We start from the raw sequence: 21,561 nt of genomic DNA on the forward strand, positions 1-21,561 counted from the left end.
AACAACTGAGTTATGATTTCAATTTTAAAAAATTTAGCCTGTTTAGTTTTGATTTTCGAAAACTGATTTTACTTGTTTTGGAAATATAGTCAACTTTATTCAAATAATAAATTGACTACTTGGTGAATAGTCAACTTATCCTGCTTCCCTTTCCGAAAAGCTGGAAGATAATTTAGGTCATTTTGGGAGTGGTCCAGAGTTTGAAATTGACTAGTGTCTAGAAATGTGGCTTGGTCATGCCTTCTTTCATATACTCGTTCTATTATGTTCTGTTTTCAAATTGAAGAAACGCCTAGAAAGAGTAGTTAGAAATCGTTGTTCGTTTACAAGAATTGGAAAAACTTAAATTGCCAAAGAAAAACAAAAGAAATACACTTAACATAGAAAAAAGGTGAAACACTTTGTAGCTCCACCTATAAAATCACAGACTTTCTTGTCGCTGTCTGCTGGAAATTACCACTTACTTGGACTTCGCTCTTCAAAAATAGTTCTCAATTTTTGAACTCTGATTGATGTCATAATGCATTGACAACTAATTGGATAAAACAAAGAAGAAAACGACTCCAAAGAAAGGACAGTTTCCTATAAAAATATGCCAAGATACATCGTTTACTATTTGTTTCAACGTTGTAGCTATAGAAATACCACATTGATACAGATGTCGTTCTTTACAATAAAGGAAGATAGGACTAAGTAAAACCTTACACCAACCGCCTGACTACAAAGTACACAATATACCAAAATTTTCAAATTGCCCAAACTTTATACTAAACCCCCAAGCTTTCTTGATTTTTAGAATACGTCCAGACAACAGCAATAATGCAATTTCTACTAAAAGGACTGGGATGATTTTAAGACAGCCAACTAACAACAACAACTTTCTTTGAAATTGTCAGCAGCCAAAGTTCAGAACAGAATGAATATAGCATTGTAAAATACAAACAAAAAAGGAAGTCTTTCCTTCACTTTGATCAGAGCATGGTCTAGACAGGAAATTCACGCCAATCTTCCTGTCAAACTCTGCAACAGAAACTGGATTTATCCTAAGTAGTAGTTCTTTTCACTGATCAGTTTTATAACCTTTTGGCTGAAATGAATGCACCAGGGCCACCTCTAACACATTCATCTCAGAATCAGGTAGTTCTGAAGGCTGTTATAGCTGCAGTTGTAACTACTTTGATAATTGCTGGCATACTCTTTTATTTCTTTTATAGATACTATATAGCTCGTCAACGGAAGAGAAACAAATTGAACTCTAGTTTTCGTCGAGAAGTTTCTGGTTCTGCGCTTCATCAAGAATTCCAGCAAAGTGGAGCTTTAAAAGGGCTCATAGTAGATGAAAATGGCCTTGATGTTATATATTTGAGAAAATTTGAGGGTAGACAGCTCGGAAGTTGCTTTTCTAAGGTTTGGGTGAATTACATAGATGGGGAGGAAGAGAAGAGGACGGATAGCCGACGAGAGAAACCAGTTTCAAGGGATCAAATCCAAGAAATTCCATTACTGCAAAATGCAAGCAATGTAGATGGCTATGAGAAAGAGGCAGATACTGCACAACAAACAATCAACTCACTCCCTGCAGCAAGCAGATCTTCACAACATCCATATCCTCAATTTCCATCATCCTCATTACAGTTTCCACAGAAGGAAATCACTCCTCAATCAGTGATACCCTCTCAACCAGCAGTTCTCTCGAGTCAAAATCCACCTCAGCCACCAAGACCTCCACCACCTCCGCCTCCCCTTCCAATGAAAAGAATTATCAAAGCACCAACACCACCTAATGCAGCGAAAATAAAACCTTCTCCACCACCCCTACCAAAGGGGAACGGGTTGCATTCATCATTAAAACCACCTGTTGCACCAAGAGAGAAAGCGAGCAGCCAAGAGAAAACAGAAGCTCCAACTGATGAGAAGTCAAAGGATGATGGTGAAGTTCAAATTAAACTGAGGCCACTGCACTGGGATAAAGTCATTGCTAATACTGATCACTCCATGGTCTGGGATGAAATCAACAACGGTTCTTTCCGGTAAGTTCACCTTGGCATGTCAATCGCATTCCTTTAGTGTAGCCGGTGCCTATTTTCAATTCAACCAAATAGCATCCAAGTTCTTCTAACTGCATTGATATATTCACATTTCAGTTTTGAAGATGACCTTATGGAAGTTCTCTTTGGATACAATATCACTTCCCAGAAAACCCCTGAAGGAAATAACACGACCACAAGCTCAGGCACTTCTAAGTTAGCTCGACCAGCGCAGATCTTTATTCTCGATCCTAGGAAGTCACAGAACACAGCAATTGTACTCAAGTCTCTTTCAATCTCTCGCGAAGAAATAGTTGATGCCCTCTTGGAGGGTCAAGGACTCAGTGTTGATACCCTTGAAAAACTAACCAAGATTTGCCCAACTGAAGAAGAAACATTAAAAATCCTCCAATTTGATGGTGACCCAAGAAAACTTGCTGATGCCGAGTCTTTTCTCCACCACATGCTGAAAGCTGTTCCTTCTGCTTTTAAGCGTTTCAATGCTATGCTTTTCAGATCAAGCTATGATTCAGAAATTCTAATCCTCAAGGAGAATTTGCAAACAGTTGAGCAGGGTTGTAAAGAATTGAGAACATGTAGAATTTTCTTAAGACTTCTGGAAGCCATTCTTAAGGCTGGCAATCGGATGAATGCAGGAACGGCTAGAGGAAATGCTAAGGGATTCAACCTTGGTGCATTACAAAAACTATCATATGTAAAAAGCAACGATGGAAAGACTACTCTGCTTCATTTTGTAGTTGAACAAGTCATCCATTCTGAAGGTAAACGTCGCCTTATCAATAAAGGTAGCAAGGTTGACAATGAAGATTTTGATAGAAAGACGGAAAAACTAGAAAAAGATACAGAGCACCTAATACTAGGTTTGCCAGTTTTGCAAGGATTAAGTTTCGAATTCTCTAATGTAAAGAAAGCAGCTACCATGGACTACGATAGTTTCATCAATACATGTTCCACTCTTACAATGAGGATAAATGATGTTCGCCAGCTCATAAAGTGCTGTGGAAATGCTGAAAGAGATCGATTTGTAAAAGTGACTAAAGGGTTTCTGGAGGAATGTGAAGAGGAACTCAAGGTGATCAGAGAAGAACAAACAAGAGTCATGGAACTTGTGAAGAGAACGACAGAGTATTACCAAGCAGGATCTTCAAAGGACAAAGGCACACAAGCACTTCAGTTGTTTGCCATTGTGAAAGACTTTCTCGACATGGTTGATAAAGTGTGTATAGATATCACAAAGAAAGTACAGAAGAAGAACGCATCAAGCGTAGAGTCACCACCACCCCAATCAACAATACCAAGAACTCCTGTGAGGTTCCATAACTTGAGGACATACTTTACACCAGAAATATTGAGTAGTGAATCTGAGAATGAGTTCTGATGAAACTTCATTCCTCTTATAAGTTCACTGAAAGTAGAGTAGATTGTCAAAAACTATTAATAGTCTTTACATTCTCCACATTTGAATTATCTCATTAACATACTAACCCCCACCCCCCTCACCCCAAATCCCACCCCACCTCAGAAAGAGAATAAACTATCTTATTTCACTGTAACTGGTTATAATGGTACCCACATATTTCCCCATTATCAATTCAGAAAATTTGAGAAACCTGTCATTGAGTAGGTAAATGCACCAATATGTTATACCTTGTGAATCTTGATTATTTACTACTCAACCTTCAACTACCCTCTCTCTCGCTCTGTCTCTGTCACACACACAGCCCACCAAAAATCCGGCTACTTGTAGGAGATCATAGACATAAAACACAGTCAAGGGATGAAGAGAAGAAGCAAAGAGAATTACCTGATAACCAGGATGAGGAAACTTCAGGCAAATTGAATCCCAGTCCTCTGAATTACCAACACGTTGACCCAAAGGCTTAGCTAATAATCTCAGAGGAAGCAAACAGATGAAGCAGATATCACCAAATATAACGAAAAGAAAAGATAATCAAATGCAATTTGTACTTTTACCCACATCATCAACCTCTGATTCAACTACTAAGCATATAAACCAAGAAAATTGATCAAGAGGTGAATGTTCCATCAAGGTAGAGGCAATTTAAGCCATGTTGTCCAGGCATTAGGATCAGGTAAAGAGCAATGTGCTCTAAAATGATTCTTCTCAACTTGAGGAATGATTCTTCTGGTGCAGTTTAATACTTCATGTTGTATTATTTCTTATAAAACTACATCCTCTAGCTTTCCGCACATGTTGATGGAGCATCAACTGCCTCACCCTCTCGGCTTCCGCCCATTTATCACCCAGAACATACAAGTCTGAGATAAGGGTATAAACCCCTCCATCATTCTCTGGCCTCACCACATTAATGACCATCTCAATCACTCGCTCTGCCATCTCAAACTGTTTATGCAACTTGCAAGATGACAAAAAGGAACCCCAAATAACTATGATAGGCTCGGGTGACATAGTATTGATAACTTCATATGCTTCCCCTAACAACCCAGCCTTCCCAAATAACTCAACCATGCAGCCACAATGCTGAATTGTTGGTCTCAGTCCACACTCTTTGGTCATTTTGAAATATCCACGACCTTCATTGACCAGCCCTGCTTGTACAGAAGCACAAAGTACCCCAGTGAACGTAAACTCATTAGGTAGCACACCCCCTTGTCTCATTTTCTTGAATATCTTCAACGATTCAGTTCCAAAACCATGTTTTGCTGCTCCACAAATTAAAGCAGTCCAAGTAACAACATTTCTATCTTTCATCATATCGAAAACCAGAGAAGCAAAATTCATGAATCCACATTTAGCATACATGTCTACTAAACAAGTACCAAGCTCCACATTTAGTTCCAAGTGATTCTTCACGACAAAACCATGCACTGATTTCCCAAGGAGCAAACCAATTGAACAAATTTCAGAACAGCCCGCCAATATTGGCCCAATGGTCACTTGATCAAGCTTTAGTTGTTCAAAAATAACCATTTCTTGGAAGAGCGCCGCACCTTCCTCCCAATGCCCATTGTTCATGTATCCAGCAATCATTGCCGACCACGAAGCTAGGTCTCTCAAAGGCATCTGATCGAACATCTTTCTCGTTCCTTTAACATCTCCGGAACGAGAAAAGCAAGATATCACCGAGTTCGACGTGACAGTATTTCTCACGGGAATTTCATCGAACAGCTTGTATGCACAGTCAAACGAGGTTCCAGCATACGCATTAAGCATAGAGGTGGCGACATACATGTGGATATTGATAAGTAGGAATTTTGACCGCTTATTTACTCTCTTTTACTTACATTTTAGTTCAAAAATGATTAAAGGTACTCCCGAGAACTAATGAAATGTGTTTTCTTGCTGGAATATAAGGAATAAAATTGGACAACAACCAAAAAGGGCTACAGTGCGGACCGCAGAATACTGTGTGCGGCCGCAAACTCTGAAGAGGCTCTGATAGATTTTCTTCATAGAATGCGGACCGTACAATTATTGTGCGGCCGCAGAAGACTAGATTCAGAGAGATGAAGTTTGGGAGCTTTGTATACGGTCAAAATCGGGCCTTTGCTGTTTGATCGAGACAAGAGAGTTGCATCGGGGGTAGCCTTGTAATAAATCGGACCAGGGCTCGAAGATAAGACATCAAGCCTAGATATCGAAGTATACGTTGAGACCGAGGCCAGCAACAATCGAAATCAAATATGACCGACTTCGAGGGGAGCATAATAACGAAATGGCAAGATATCAGTAACCGTTCGAAGATCACGGCGCGAATCTCGAAACGGATATCCGTGATCGATCGAGCATCATGGCGTGAATCTCAGAGCATACCAAATCAGAAGCGGATAACTAGTTGTTTATACAGTTTCCTTCTGTAATGAGAGACATACCGTAATTAGGTCTCCTCTACTATATAAAGAGGAGGTCCAATCATTTGTAGGGAGGATTTACTGAAAAGAATATACATATACACTGCTTTCTTTGCTTTACTTACTGTTTATCGCTGTTTGTTCCATCCTCCTTTGTTCTTATTAACTAACCTTAACACTATCTCGAATCGAGGTCGAGGTATTATTTGCGGACCAGTTTGATTTATTTTATTGTCCAAGTTATCTATTTAATTTGTTGTTTATCAATTGGTGCTGGTTTAAATCACATATCCTTAAAACCACAATATAAGTTTAATTGTTACTCAATTTTCGAGGTAAACAGTTTGGCGCTCACCGTGGGGCTAAGGATAATAGTGATTGTATAGTACTAATTCTGGTAAAACACATTATTTTACGCTTGTTCTTGTCAAGTATCTTTGCTTTCAGGTTAAAACATGTCAAACTCACAAAACGCATCCACTCACGGTGACAATGGCCTCGTATTCCACGGTGAAAACTAAAATGTGATTGCTCCAGGAGTCGAGGTGCCACACGATAATCTCGAGGAGGCACCGGTTTCCAACCCAGTCGATGTCAGTTCGCACGTTGCTCTAAACGCGGACCTAGGCGCAAATCTCGATGGGAGTGTATGTAGAGAAGGCCGATCTAGTGGCCAAGGAACACAGGGCAGAGGAGACGAGTGAGTCAATCTCCAAGTGATATTCGAGATGCTTCAGGCTCAGCAAGCCGCTATTGCTCAGTTACAAAATCAACATAGATCTCCGAATAGGGTTGAGCCGGAAACTACTCGCCGTACCGAGCGAGTACCGGAAAGGTCGAATGGTAACAAATCGGGGACTGGTCCTGCGGTAATGAAAATGCTCGAGGAGCTCGCCAAAAGAATTTAATCAGGGGAGAAGAGAATCGAAGCCAATGATAAAAAAAATGGAGACATACAACTCTCGAGTTGATCGAATACCGGGGCACCGCGAATATTGAAAGGAATGGATTCGAAGAAGTTTGTACAAAAGCTGTTTCCTCCAAGTGCAGCTCCGAAGCCTGTTCCAAAGAAGTTTGGTATGCCAGAAATACCCAAATATAATGGGACCATTGATCCCAAAGAGCATGTTACTTCATATACATGCGCCATCAAGGTAACGCTTTAGAAGATGATGAAATCGAATCAGTGCTGTTGAAAAAATTCGGAGAGACCCTTTCGAAGGGAGCAATGATTTGGTATCACAACCTGCGACCAAATTCCATCAACTCGTTTGCCATGTTAGCAGATTCTTTCGTAAAGGCACACGCCGGGAGGTCGCAACAAGGAAATCGGACCTCTTCAAGGTAAGACAAAGGGATAATGAAATGTTGAGGGAGTTCGTGTCCCGATTTTAAATAGAACATGGAGTTGCCACCGGTCACAAATGATTGGACCATTCAAGCTTTCACCCAAGGGTTGAACGAGCGGAGTTCGATAGCATCACGTCAGTTGAAACAAAATTTGATCGAGTATCCAGCTGTAACTTGGGCAGATGTGCACAATCGATATCAATCGAAGATCAGGGTCTTGGACGACTAATTAGGAGCCCTTTCCAGTTCAGTACATCCAAACAGGTTGGCAGTTAAAAACCAGAGAGACGTCGACAGAGAGCCAAGATCGAACAGAGACCGATATCAACCATATACCACAGATCGAAGAAATAATAGTTTAAGACGCAATTCCACCCGGAGCGATCGAAGAAGTGATCGAGGACAGAATTCTTGGGGACTTATGAGCAAAAGTGGTTTTGACAAGTATGTCGATCCCACAGAGGCACCCCGGTTATCGGAATATAACTTTAGCATCGATGTATCGGGTATTGTATCGGCAATCAGAAGGATCAAAGATACTAGGTAGCCTAGACCCTTACAAACTGATCCTTCACAAAGAAACCCAAATTTGATGTGCAAGTATCATGGCACGCAAGGTCACAAGACCGAGGATTGCAGACAATTAAGGGAGGAGGTAGCCCGTCTATTCAATGAGGGCCACCTTCGAGAGTTCCTCAGCGATCGAGCCAAGAATCATTTCAGAGAAAGGGATGCCAACAAGAAATATGAACAGGAGGAATCCCAACATGTCATTCATATGATCGTCAGTGGGGTCGACATTCCACAAGAACCCATATTCAAACGCACTAAGGTATCAATCACTAGGGAAAAACAAACCCGAGATTATGTGCCCGAAGGCACTTTATCATTCAATGACGAAGAAGCAGAAGGCCTCTCTCATCCCCACAACGACACTCTGGTAATTTCTATCTTATTAAATAAAGTTCAAGTTAAGCGTGTTTTAGTGGATCCAGGTAGCTCAGCGAATATCGTCCGATCGAGGGTCGTGGAGCAGCTCGGCCTGCAAAATCAAATCGTGACCACAGCTCGGGTCTTAAACGACTTCAATATGGCCAGTGAAACAACTAAAGGGGAGATTATTCTACCGGTTAACATGGCTAGAACCATTTAAGATAACAAGTTCCATGTAATCGAGGGCGACATGAGGTACAATGCCCTACTCGGAAGGCCTTGGATCCACAATATGAGGGCAGTCCCTTCGACTCTCCACCAAATGATGAAATTCCCGACAACGGCCAGTGTAAAAATAGTATACGGGGAGCAGCATGCTGCAAAGGAAATGTTTTCGGTCGATGAGGTAACGCCGATATCGACACTATCAACCTCGAAAAGGTCAAGCATCAAAAGTAAACAGGAAGTCAAATAGCAATCATAGCCACCAGCCTCGACCGAATCAGGGAAGCAGGAGATAAAAGAAGAAAAGGATTTTCTGATCCCTCGAACTTTTATTGTTCCCGAAGATTCTGACGTCACCAAATCAACAATCGAAAAGCTGGAATAGGTTATATTGATCGAGTACCTACCCGAGCGAAAGGTATACCTGGGAACGGGATTAACCCCCGAACTCAGAAAAAAGCTTATTCAATTTCTTATTGATAACATAGATTGTTTCGCTTGGTCCCATTTAGACATGACAGGGATCCCACCGGAGATAACGACGCATTGTCTAAGTCTGGACCCTAGGTTCAAACCGGTGAAGCAAAAGAGAAGACCCAATCCGAGGTAAAACACGCATTCATAAAGGACGAGGTAACTAAACTTCTCAAAATATGGTCCATTCGGGAGGTGAAATATCCCGAATGGTTAGCCAATGTAGTTGTAGTCCCTAAAAAAGGGAACAAACTTAGAATGTGTGTAGATTATAAGGATTTAAACAAGGCGTGCCCCAAAGATTCTTTTCCACTGCCTAACATCGATCGCATGATCGATGCCATGGTCGGCCATGAGATCCTTACTTTTCTCGATGCCTATTCCGGGTAAAATCAAATCCAAATGAACCCGGAGGACCGAGAAAAGACTTCATTTATCACTAAGTATGGAACATATTGTTATAATGTAATGCCTTTCGGGCTAAAAAATGCAGGAACTACTTACCAACGCATAGTAAACAAAATGTTCGAAGAACAAATAGGTAAATCAATGGAAGTTTATATTGATGACATTCTAGTTAAGTCCCTGCGCGCAGAGGACCATTTGACTCATTTGCATTAAACGTTCGAGATTTTAAGGAAATACAACATGAAGCTCAACCCCAAGAAATGTGCTTTCGGGGTCGGTTCGGGCAAGTTCCTTAGCTTCATGGTATCAAATTGGAGAATCGAGATCAAACCCGATAAAATCAAGGCCATCGAAGACATCACCGTCGTGGACAGTGTAAAAGCCGTGCATAAGCTAACTGGACGGATAGCCGCCTTAGGCCCATTCATTTCGAGGTCGTCGGATCGAAGTCACAGATTTTTCTCTCTGCTAAAAAAGAAGAACGATTTCGCCTAGACCCCGGAATGCCAACAAGCATTAGAAGAATTGAAGCGATACCTATCGAGACCACCGCTGCTTCACACTCCAAAAGCAGATGAGAAACTTTACTTGTACTTGGCAGTATCGGAAATTGCGGTAAGTGGTGTCCTAGTTCGAGAAGAGCAAGGTACGCAATTTCCCGTTTATTATGTAAGTCGAACCTTAGGAGAGGCAGAAACTAGATATCCATATTTGTAGAAATTAGCACTTGCACTGATAACCACCTCTAGGAAGTTAAGATCATACTTTCAATGTCACCCAATATGCGTCTTAACCACTTACCCACTTCATAATATTTTGCACAAGCCCGAATTATCAGGCCGATTGGCCAAATGGGTCGTCGAACTCAGTGGGTACGATATCAAATATCAACCCCAAAGGACCGTCAAGTCTCAAATTTTAGCAGACTTCGTGGCCGACTTCACGCCAACCCTCGTACCCGAAGTCGAAAAGGAACTCTTGTTAAAATTGGGTTCGTCATCGGGGGTGTGGTACATTTTCACATATGGTGCTTTGAATGTGAAGGGATCCGGGCTAGGCATCGTTTTGAAGTCACCCACGGGTAGCACTATTAGGCAATCTATCAAAACTTCTAAGTTGACTAACAATGAGGGCGAGTACGAGGCCATGATTGCAGGTCTCGAGCTAGCTAAAAGCTTGGGAGCAGAAGTCATTGAAGCCAAGTGTAACTCTTTACTGGTAGTGAACCAAGTAAACAAAACCTTCGAAGTTTGAGAGGATAGAATGCAAAGGTATTTGGACAAGTTGCAGGAAACCTTGCACCGTTTCAAGGAATGGACTTTACAGCATGTACCTCGAGAACAAAATAGTGAGGCCGATGCACTTGCAAATCTAGGGTCATCGGTCGAGGAAGATGAGATCAGCTCGGGGACTGTCGTTCAACTCTCGAGATCCATGATCGAGGAAGGTCATGCCGAGATAAACTCTATAAGACTAACCTGGGATAGGAGGAATAAATATATTGAATACTTGAAGAACGGAAAGCTCCCATCGGACCCTAAAGAGTCGAGGGCCCTATGAACCAAAGATGCTCGAGTCACATTGGCTGAAGATGGAATATTGTACAGAAGGACATTCGATGGACCATTGGCAGTGTGCTTAGGATCAGGGGACACCGATTATGTTCTACGTGAAGTCCATGAAGGCAGTTGTGGGAACCACTCCGGCACCGAATCACTAATTCACAAAATCATTAGAGCAGGATACTACTGGGATAGAATGGAAAAAGACACTAAGGAGTTTGTTCAAAAATGTGATAAATGTTAAAGGTTTGCACCGTTGATCCGTCAGCCCGGAGAACAACTTCATTCAGTCCTATCCCCATGGCCATTCATGAAATGGAGAACAGATATCGTCGGCCCTCTGCCGTCGGCCCCAGGTAAAGCTAAGTTCATTTTATTTATGACTGACTATTTCTCTAAATGGGTTGAAGCACAGGCGTTCGAGAAAGTGAGAGAGAAAGAGGTCATAGACTTCATCTGGGATCATATCATATGTCGATTTGGGATACCCGCCGAAATAGTGTGTGACAATGGAAAATAATTTATCGGCAGCAAAGTGACGAAATTCCTCGAAGACCACAAAATAAAAAGGATGTTATCAACACCATATCACCCTAGTGGGAACGGACAGGACGAATCAACGAACAAGACTATCATTCAAAACCTAAAGAAAAGGTTGAACGACGCCAAGGGGAAATGGAGAGAAATTCTATCCGAAGTTCTCTGGGCATATCGAACAACATCAAAGTCTAGTACGGGGGCAACCCCATTCTCCTTAGTATATGGCTTTGAAGCCTTGATTCCAGTCGAAGTCGGGGAACCCAGTGCTAGGTTTTGACATACAATAGAAGAGTCAAATCACGAGGCTATGAATACTAGCCTCGAATTATTAGATAAAAAACGAGAAGCCTCACTCGTTCGAATGGCTGCACAAAAGCAACGAATCGAAAGATATTACAATAGGAGAACCAACCTTCGCCACTTCAGAGTTAGGGACTTAGTCCTGAGTAAAGTCACCATCAACACTCGAGATCCTAATAAAGGGACGCTCGGCGCAAATTGGGAAGGACCTTACCAAGTCCTTGACACCATCGGAAAGGGATCTTATAAGCTCGACACGATGGACGGCGAACAACTGCCAAATAATTGGAACATATCGCTTCTTAAACGGTATTATTGCTAAGGTATGGCTTTATTACCTTTTTTCATTTATATATTCGACACTAACTCACTGCAGATGATCGATCGAAGATATCGAAGACCTCAGATTTTAAAGCATGTATTGCACTCTTTTTCCCTTAGATCGGTTTTTGTCCCAAGTGGGTTTTTCCGGCGAGGTTTTTAACGAGGCAACAATTATGTGCTACCTGGGGACAAATCTACAGTATCTAAGGCTTCTTTACAATCAACCTCGAATACTAGGGGCATCACTAGGGTCTCGATAGATAAACTTTGTAATGGGCCAAACGGTCGACTGAACCGTGTCCGTATAGATTAGTCGAGCCCCGATAGCAAAACATGTACGCATGTATAGATTATACAAAGAAGCATTCTTTTTATATCAAACATCTTGTGTCTCAAAGAAAATTTTCTACTATACAAGCTCCATACTTATGATTTTGTGAGAAATGGCTCAAGGACCAAGTGCAAATATACCTCGTACACTCAGGGACTGCCATCGATGATCGACATATTCGAGTAATATAAACTAGACCTCAAAGAGGCACCCCTCAATCTATAGGCCGAGGGCATCGCTCTCGGGGACTAACACTTCGAACAAGTTCGAAGTGTTATTGGGAAATAAGCCCAAGAGGCATACTCAAAGGCTACGGCCAAACTAAGGCGGCTCGGAGACGTCCGAATATCGCAATAAAAATAGGCCTTCAAATTCTTTGAAAACCCGGTTAAAAAAGGCTACCCTCGGCAAAAGGGTTTCGATGAAATTAGCCCTCGAAAAACCTTAAGAGGTATCAAATTATCTTTACACAAACGTGCTAAGGCACAAAAAGCAAAGGGGTTTCAATCGACATCGAACCTTCAAAAAACCCAATGGGTAAAGAATACGTGTTAAGGCATAGATAATTTTTTACTAAATCTTCTAAGCCAAAAAAGGGAAAAAGTAGCCATCTTTTAGAGGCCATATAGGCCCAATCTAAAGAGCCTAAGGGCCAATACACTTAGAGTTCAAGATTTTGTTCTCACTCAATTCGGACCTAAGGGTTCCCTTGAATATAGCTTGAAGATTCATCATTATTTGATATAAAACCTTAAGGGGTTTGTTACTGTGAGTTTGAAACTTGCTCGAACTCGGCTACAAAAACAGTACAATTACGGCTTTGATCAAGCCATCCAAAAAATCCCGAACATATTGCTGAGCTCGGGGACTTTCCTTCGCTTAACTAAAAAACCTAAGGGTTTGTTCTACTCTGAGTTCGAGTTGTTGCTCACTCGATTATAGAGGCTACAACAACCTGATTACAACAAAGTTCTCAAAAGATAAAGGCAAAACAAAATTTATTATAAATCAGAAATCGGAGACGAAACAGAAAGAAAATGAATCTTTCATATATTCAAAGTATTTACAAAGACCACACAAGGTCTTACACAAAAAAAATAAAAGGAGAAAAAATCCTAAGTGCCTAGTCCGCGCTGGAGCTGCATCTTCGGGAGCTTCATCTTCATCTCCTCTGCTCTCGGATCCACTCGCAGAGTCTTCATCATCGGAAAGCAAAGCTCCAGCCTCATCTTCCAAAACTTTCGCACTCTCGATATCAGCCGTGAGTTCGAAGCCACGAGCATGTACCTCCTCAAGAGTTTCTCTTCGAAACTGGCACCTAGCATGATCGGCAACACGGGACAATCTAACCTCAGCAGCATCAGAAATTTACTTTGCCCGAGTTTTAGCAGCTTCAACGTCGGCTCGGTAGGAGGCCACGAGCACCTCTGCCTCGGATGTGGCCATTGCAAGCTCAGCGGCCAACCGAGTCTTGAGCTCTTTAACCTTCTCGGCTCGGGCCAAGTTCTCCACCTTCAAACTTTGGAGTTGATGCTCAACCGAAGACAGTTGGGCCCGAACCGCATCTTTCTCCGAGGCGAGACGGTCCATGCTCTGCTTCCACCCCAAAGTCTCTGCCTCTTTCATCTTGGCTTCCTCACGAAGCTGCTCAACCAATTCGGCCTTCTGCTGAACCTGTAGAATCAAAGTGTTAGTCGCCAATATCAAGTTAATACATAACAAGCTCCCAAAAATTGACATTACCTGCTTAATGAGCTCATTCTGATCTTGATGTGCTCTTGTCAGCTCGGCTCGAATACTCATGATCTCCTCTTATTTTTGCACATAGAGGAGTTTGAGGGCGTTTCTCTCCTCCGTAAGCTTTTTGAGATCAGCTTCACATCGGGCAAGCTCAACTCGGTACTTGGAAGACGCTTCTCGATGGAGCGCTGTACAGAAAGAAAGGGAATCAGACTTAGAGAAATAAGAACAAACGCAAGCATGGTAGCATGGGTTAAAACTCACTTGGTTCAAAAGCTGTTGAGCCTCATAAAAAATGAGTGATGCGTCAAGGTCGGAAATATCATCGACCCCCGCGAAGTAACTACGAAATATATCATCCCCTTCGGGGGCCGTCCCCACATCGGGGGTCTTCATGGATCGGGCATCTCGAAACTGCCCCTCAGAGAACGTGGGGCCGGGCGGTGAATCGTCAATATTAATTTCCCCGAGCGAGTTACTTAGGGCATTCTTTTTTTTTGAAGGGCCTCAGAACTAGACCCTTCAGGCACACCTGCCGGTTGCTCATCACGGCAGGAGGCATCATCAACAGCCCGATGACTCAGGGACTCTGCTCGGACCTTCCTCCGAGATCACCTCGGTCTGCGGGTGAACCTCTTCGACCGTCACCGACTCAGCAGTTTTGATACCTCCCCTCTTCCGAGCCACCAGCAGGTAGCTTCTTCTCCCTCCTCGTCTTCATATCGTAGTGTTTGGACTATATCGGCAGACAGAACGGTGGGATCAGTCTTCGACTTTTGAGCCCTGCTTTTCTTGGGCTTTGGGGTATCTGGAGGCGAGGCCCTTCTCCTTTTCTTGTGGAGGCGGCCTCATAACGACACTATCTCCAAGACCTATATTAGAAGAAATCAAGTTAAAAAGAAGTATTTCACAAGAATGTATCAAACATGGACGGGGGAACTTAACAAGTAATCAAACATTATCGATGAAGTTTTACTTACGCTTCATGTTCCATTTTTAGGGGAATGGCATCTTCTCGGCGGGTATTAAATCGGAGGTCCTGACTCGGACAAACCGGCACATCCATCCTCGGTCCTTGTACTCATCTATGCTCGAGAATAGCACCTTCGTGGCTCGGTGTTGAAGTCTTATCAGTCCACCCCAATAAAGACGGGGGCTGTATAGCCTAATGAGATGATCGAGGGTGAAAGACATCCCCTCGATCTTGCCCGAGAAGAATCTGAGCAAAATGATAATGCGCCAAAAAGAGGGGTAGATCTGGCCTAGGGTTACCCGGTATTGGCGGCATAAGTCGATTATGACAGGATCGATGGAGCCCAGTGTGAAAGGGTAAGTATGCACACTTAAGAACCCTTTCACATGAGTGTAACCTACTCAAGATCGCCTTCGGATATCGAACAGATGTATCTAGACATGGGCTCGCATCGGTCGGGAACCGAAGAGGGTTTTTCGACTTTAAAGTCAGAAGTAAGTTCACATGGCTCGGGGATGCACTCTTCGATACGTGGCTCCATCGATGTTTTGTCACCGGCCGGCCGTGATGAGGAGGCTTTTTCTTCTTGAGGAACGGTCTTTGATGTTTTTGCCATTGCTATATGAGGTTTGAGGAAGAAGAAAGTGGATTTTGTGTTTTAATAAGAGGTTGGTAAACGAAAACCGGCAAAATTGATGAACTTGAAGAAGATAGAAGAGCTTTTGAGGATTAGAAGAAGTTTGAAACTAAAGTTTGAGAAGATTATAAAGGTGGTATATTTATAATAGCCACTTTGGCGATTAGAAAGCACTAGTGGCCGACCATCAACTGGCGTTAATTAATGATTTTGGGAACTGTGCAGACGTGACGCTTCAGCCGCTTCAGTCGCTTACATCACGATATTGACGTCATTAAATCGAAGTCTCAAATTTGTTTTTTCTCGTTACACTATAAGAAACGAGGGGACTATCTATATACGGTCAAAATAGGGCCTACCCTATTTTGTAGTTTGATCGATACAAGGGAGTTGCATCGGGGGGTAGCCTCATAATAAATCGGACCAGGGCTCGAAGATAAGACATCAAGCCTAGAGATCGAAGTGTACGTTGAGACCGAGGCCAGCAATAATCGAGATCAAGTATGACCGACTTCGAGGGGAGCCTAATAATAGAATGGCGAGATATCAATAACCGGTCGAATATTACGATGCGAATCTCGGAACGGATATCCGTGTAACACCCCGGAAAATTTCGAAGAGTTTTGAGATCATTAAGAAGATTGGCAGGTGCTAATTATATTAATTCGGGTATGAACAAGACTGATAATTTGAATGATATTAATTAATAATGATAATATATGTATGAGGTACATTAAGGATGGTTTATGGTCTAAGAAGAGCCCTAAAGCTAAGTCAAGTTGAGAATTTTATGATGGGATAAAGTTTCAAGTGAGTTCGCACAAGACCTAACTTCAAATGGGCATAACTCTCAAGATATGAAGCGTTATATGGTGTATAACCTATTCAAAGAAAGATATATGTGTCTAGTATCTAATTCTTCAAACCGTTTGTTATTTGGAGATTCCTACAAGAAGTTATGATATATTTACTAAAGGGTGGCAGAACAGCTGCGCGAGTCTTGCATAGCCTACGCACCATTGCGTAGGCAAATCAAGTAGCTTCAAGGGTCATTTTAAGAGCTGAAAAATGTGGGTTTAGAGAGAGAATGAGTTATTTCTTCATCTTGGAATGGATTTCTAGAGAGAAGGAGGAGCTCTTCCACCATGGATACACTTCAAGGTAAGTTATTTTGGTACAAAGATGATTATATAACATCATTTAGTGATAATACTAACATTATTATGGATCAAATCCATAGAAAATGGGTTGAATCTTCAAGAACACCAAAAAGAGAAAAAGTTAGATTCTTCCACCAAGAGGTAATCCCTTCACTTGAGCTTCATATATATGTCATATTGGAGTATGGGTAGCATGTTTAAGAGTATTATTTATACATACACGTACCAATAAGATTTGTGGAAATATTATTGAGTTCAAATGGGTAAAGATTGGGTTTGTATGAACCCTAAGGGAGGGTCTTGAAAATGATATTTTGGGCAAAGAAGAAGATGAATAGGGATGAATTGATATAAAAGGAATTATTTTGAGTTTCTAATGATTCCAATAGACTTGATAACTTAATTGTTGAACGAATTGAATAGGGAATCACCATTTTGACAAGATACAACACTAGTTCTTAAAATGGATGTTCTTGAATATAGGGTTTTGTTGGAGAAGACAAAGAATAGTGACTTAATGATGTTGGGTAATTAACATAGTATTATTAATGACTCCAAATGAGTATTAAATGATAAGAATGGAATTGAATAGGCTAATGGATGAGCCTATTGGATAATTTGGGATGGTTGAAGGTTTGTTGCTAAATTATGAAGCCTAAATGGATATTTATGAATCTTTTCATATTTATTTTTATGTAGTTGGGATATCTAATGGTAGGTATTGAATTGTGGGTGATATTTGGACATTTTAATCAATTGGAGCATTGTAGTATTTTTGGAGCTTGAAGATTTGAGGGTCGAGTTTAGGTCGGATTTTGGTAAAATTGGTATGGCTAGACTCGTGGTTGAATGGGCTATCGGATTTTGTAACTTTTGTCGGGTTTCGAGACGTGGGCCCCACGGGTGATTTTTGGGGTGTAATTTCGGATTTTGTGGAAAATATTAGTATTTTGATATGGAATTAATTCCTATAATTTTGTGGACTGAATCAAATTAATTGTGGCTAGATTTGAGCCGTTCGGAAGTTGATACGCGCAGAATGGAATTTCTGGAGCATTGTTTAGCTTGCTCGACATTGGATTCGTCTTGTTCAAGGTAAGTAACTCTTCTAATCTTGGAGCTGAGCATATGAACCCTGAAAATATGTATTATGTGAATTGTTGGGAGGTGACGCACATGCTAGGTGACGGGCGTGTGGGCGTGCACCATAGAAATTGTAACATAATTATTTCCGTGGAATTTTGTAGTCAGATAATCTTGGCATTTTTTATATAGTTTTATGTGCTAAAGAAATTGAGCTGAGAATCATATTAAAAATTATGTTGAGACTATGTACCAATATTATTGGAACCCATAGAGGTCATATTGCTGTGAATTATTTGTTTTAAATTGAAAAATTCATACTCAGTCATATTCATGTCATTACGTATCATATCCCAATCTCTGTTGTTATTTATTGATGCATCATATCATCATTTTTGGGCTATTTTCATGACATTGTGAGCTCGAGAGACTGGAGAGATTGATGACTGAGTGAGGCCGAGGGCCTAATTTTGAGGATAATTATGGGATCGGGTTGCACGCCGAAGCAGTCTAGCTTGGCTTATTATAGCACATGAGTTGTCCGTGCGGATCTAGATGTTGATACTATAGCACGTGAGTTGTCCGTAAAGCATGTGAGTTGTCCGTGCGGATCCAGATATTGATATTATAGCACGTGAGTTGTCTGTGCAGCACGTGAGTTGTCCGTACGGATCCAGATATTGATATTATAGCGCGTGAGTTGTCCGTACAACACGTGAGTTATCCGTGCAGATTATAGTGCTTGGGCTGAAGGTGCCCCTCCGGAGTCTGTACACACCCCCAATGAGCGTAAGTACCTACTGAGTGCCGAGTGCGAGTACCAAGCGATTGGGAGGATTGAGTGACTGTGAGGACTGAGTGATGGGGAAGATTGAGTGAATTGATACTCTGAGAGTATGCATATGAGTTCATCTCTAAGATACATCGCATTGACATGCACACATGACCTACAAGCATAGAGATGTATTTTTCCTCATGCTGTACGACATTACATCATTCATGATTTCTCACACATGTTGGCAGATGGGCACAGTGATGCATTTGTTTTATACTGGTTATCTGGAAAAAAAATGAAACATCTTATTTATTATTGAAAGGATTCTGGGAAAATTATTGTTTTCAAACTTATTCATATTTTTGGCAACTCCGGTAAATGATTTGGGTTTTCATTGATGTACTTGAAAGGTAGAACTATTTTCAGAAATCATGTTTATGCTGAGCATTTGGGTTTTCAGATGTTGGCTGCTGATGTTGCGGTGTTCGTTGGGAGCTGGATCTGAAGATATACCTGCGTTCCGGTTGTAGCTGCCCCTTGTTCATGGTAGCCTTAGGTTCATAAAACTTTGTTTATGTACTTTTCAAACAGATGATGTATTTACTTCATACTAGCTTTGTAAACTCTATTCTAGAAGCTCATGATTTGTACTACCAGTTCTTGGGAAAATGTATTTGTTTAAATATTTTCTTTTAATTAATTAACTTATTAATTTATTGGAATTGGATAGTTGGTAATTGACTTACCTAGCGGATTGGGTTAGGTGACATCACGACTAGTTAGATTTTGGGTCATGACAATCCATGATCGGTTGAGAATCATGGCGTGAATCTCGGAACAGACCAAATCAGAAGCGGATAACTAGTTGTTTATACGGTTTCCTTATGTAATGAGAGATATACCATAATTAGGTCCCCTCTACTATATAAAAAGGAGGTCCAATCATTTGTAGGGAGGATTCACTGAAAAGAATATACATATACGCTGCTTTCTTTGCTTTAGTTACTGTTCATCGCCGTTTGTTCCATCTTCCATTGTTCTTATTAACTAACCTCAAGACTCTTTCGAATAGAGGTCGAGGTATTGTTTGCAGACCGGTTTGATTTATTTTATTGTCCAAGTTATCTATTTAATTTGTTGTTTATCAATTAGTGCTGATTTAAATCACATATCCTTAAAACCACAATATAAGTTTAATTGTTACTCAATTTTCGAGGTAAACAAGCTTGAAGATGTGCGGACCGCACTATTATTATGCGGACCGCACTATTATTGTGCGGTCGCAGGATGCCAAAATGTGGCCGCACTCATAAATGTGCGGTCCGCAGAATGGATCCCTGATCCAGTCCAAGAGCAAGAGTGTGGCCGCACTCAGAAATGTGCGGTACGCACAATGAGAGAAAGTGCGGCCGCATATCACTTTTGTGTGACCGCAAAAATCTATACCCACTAGTTAGTCTCAAAGTGCGGACCGCACACAGAATTGTGCGGCCGCACAACCTTCACAGGGGCAATTTTGTCAGAAATTTTCAGCTGAGTATAAATAGATCGTTTTGTCATTTTTAGGTTAAGTTTGGTGCACCTGAACATTTAGAGCCATTTTTATTTACTGTATTGGGAAACTTTGTACTAGTTTAGCATTTAAACATTAGATTTTCTTTCCTTAATCAATTATTATTCATTTTATCTTAGTTTCTTCTTTAATTTCTTCATTTTCCATGAGTAGCTAAACCCTTAGCTAGGGTTGTTACCCAACCCTAGTATGAATACTTAATGGGTTATTGATTTAGGGCTTATTTGTGATTGGGTATATGAATTTTAGCCTAGTTCTTGCTTGATTTTGAGAATTGATGGTTGCAAACATTGATTCATGCCTAATTGACTTAGTCTCTACTTGAGGAATTGAGATTAAGTCTAGGAAAACTTGGCTAACAAGAAATTGGGGTGAACTCAAGAAATTGATAGCCCCAATTAAAGGGTCTAATCTATAGATAGTAAGACCCGACTTGAGCATTTATCACTTGTTTCGTGAGATACCCATTTGGACTTGAGAAAGCCGAATTGAGAGAAATCATTCAAACTACCAAGAGGTATAGAGTGAATAATTACGTGTGATTGCTATATTGTATCCCAATCAACCAAACATGCCCTAAAGCTATAAATCCGTTAGGTAACCGACTAGGCAGAAGTCGCAACCCTAGATCTTTTATAACTTGAAAAACAACCAAAACCAAAAACATTGTCTCTTAGCTTTACAATTGCAAGCATTAGCATAAAAGTAGAAGTAGAAACAACAATTGAAAATGTGGAAGTGTAATCTTAGGCACGTCATACATTCACACTAGATATATACCTAATCCCACATCAATCTCCCTGTGGAATAAACCCCGACTCGTGTTGGGTTTTTATTACATCGACCGCCTCGCAACCTAAATTAGTGGTGTGAGTTTGGGTGACATCAATTTTTGGCGTCGTTGCCGGGGAGCTAAAAACAGATTTAGCTATATATTTGGTTTTGTGTGTAACTTGTCTTCTTTTCCTTCCGGGTTACTAACCTTTTTGTGAATCGATTGTAGGTACAAAATAATGGCTCTCAATAATGAACCTCTCGAAAACGTGCCTTTGGGGGATGTGGACGTGGAAGATGACCCAATTGAAGAGGTTCATCTTGAACTTCAAGCAAATAGATAAGGCCGACAGCCTCAAGACAACATTCCCGTTCCTCCCCCAAATCCACCAAGAGCGGCTCCACATCGGGTGTTGCCGAATGAAGGATACGCAAGTGCCATAGTCCCGCCCCGCATTAGGGCGGGCAACTTTCAAATCACAAATGTTATGCTTACATTGCTTGAGTAACGAGGAAT

General features: G+C 41.3%; 2 protein-coding genes across 2 annotated transcripts; one reads left to right on the forward strand and one right to left on the reverse strand.

Annotated features, from left to right (window-relative positions):
- Positions 1–849: 849 nt before the first annotated feature.
- Positions 850–5,394, reverse strand: LOC107759855 (pentatricopeptide repeat-containing protein ELI1, chloroplastic-like). Its single transcript, XM_075251652.1, has one exon. The coding sequence runs from the start codon at positions 5,260–5,262 to the stop codon at positions 4,213–4,215; it is 1,050 nt and encodes a 349-aa protein (XP_075107753.1). The 5' UTR covers positions 5,263–5,394; the 3' UTR covers positions 850–4,212.
- On the forward strand, positions 1,093–3,515 carry LOC107759859 (formin-like protein 4). Its single transcript, XM_016577871.2, has 2 exons — positions 1,093–2,030; positions 2,145–3,515. The coding sequence occupies exons 1-2, from the start codon at positions 1,093–1,095 to the stop codon at positions 3,424–3,426; spliced, it is 2,220 nt and encodes a 739-aa protein (XP_016433357.1). The 3' UTR covers positions 3,427–3,515.
- Positions 5,395–21,561: the final 16,167 nt, after the last annotated feature.

This window comes from Nicotiana tabacum, chromosome 4, assembly GCF_000715075.1.
Source record: "Nicotiana tabacum cultivar K326 chromosome 4, ASM71507v2, whole genome shotgun sequence".
In the NCBI taxonomy this organism is placed as follows: Eukaryota; Viridiplantae; Streptophyta; class Magnoliopsida; order Solanales; family Solanaceae; genus Nicotiana; species Nicotiana tabacum.

Excerpts from the sequence above, each read along its gene's own strand:
- LOC107759859 (XM_016577871.2), top strand. The coding sequence starts at position 1,093 with ATGAATGCACCAGGGCCACCTCTAACACATTCATCTCAGAATCAGGTA. Across the intron at positions 2,031-2,144 it reads ATCAACAACGGTTCTTTCCG|TTTTGAAGATGACCTTATGG; the intron begins GTAAGTTCACCT and ends TTCACATTTCAG.
- LOC107759855 (XM_075251652.1), bottom strand. The coding sequence starts at position 5,262 with ATGTATGTCGCCACCTCTATGCTTAATGCGTATGCTGGAACCTCGTTT.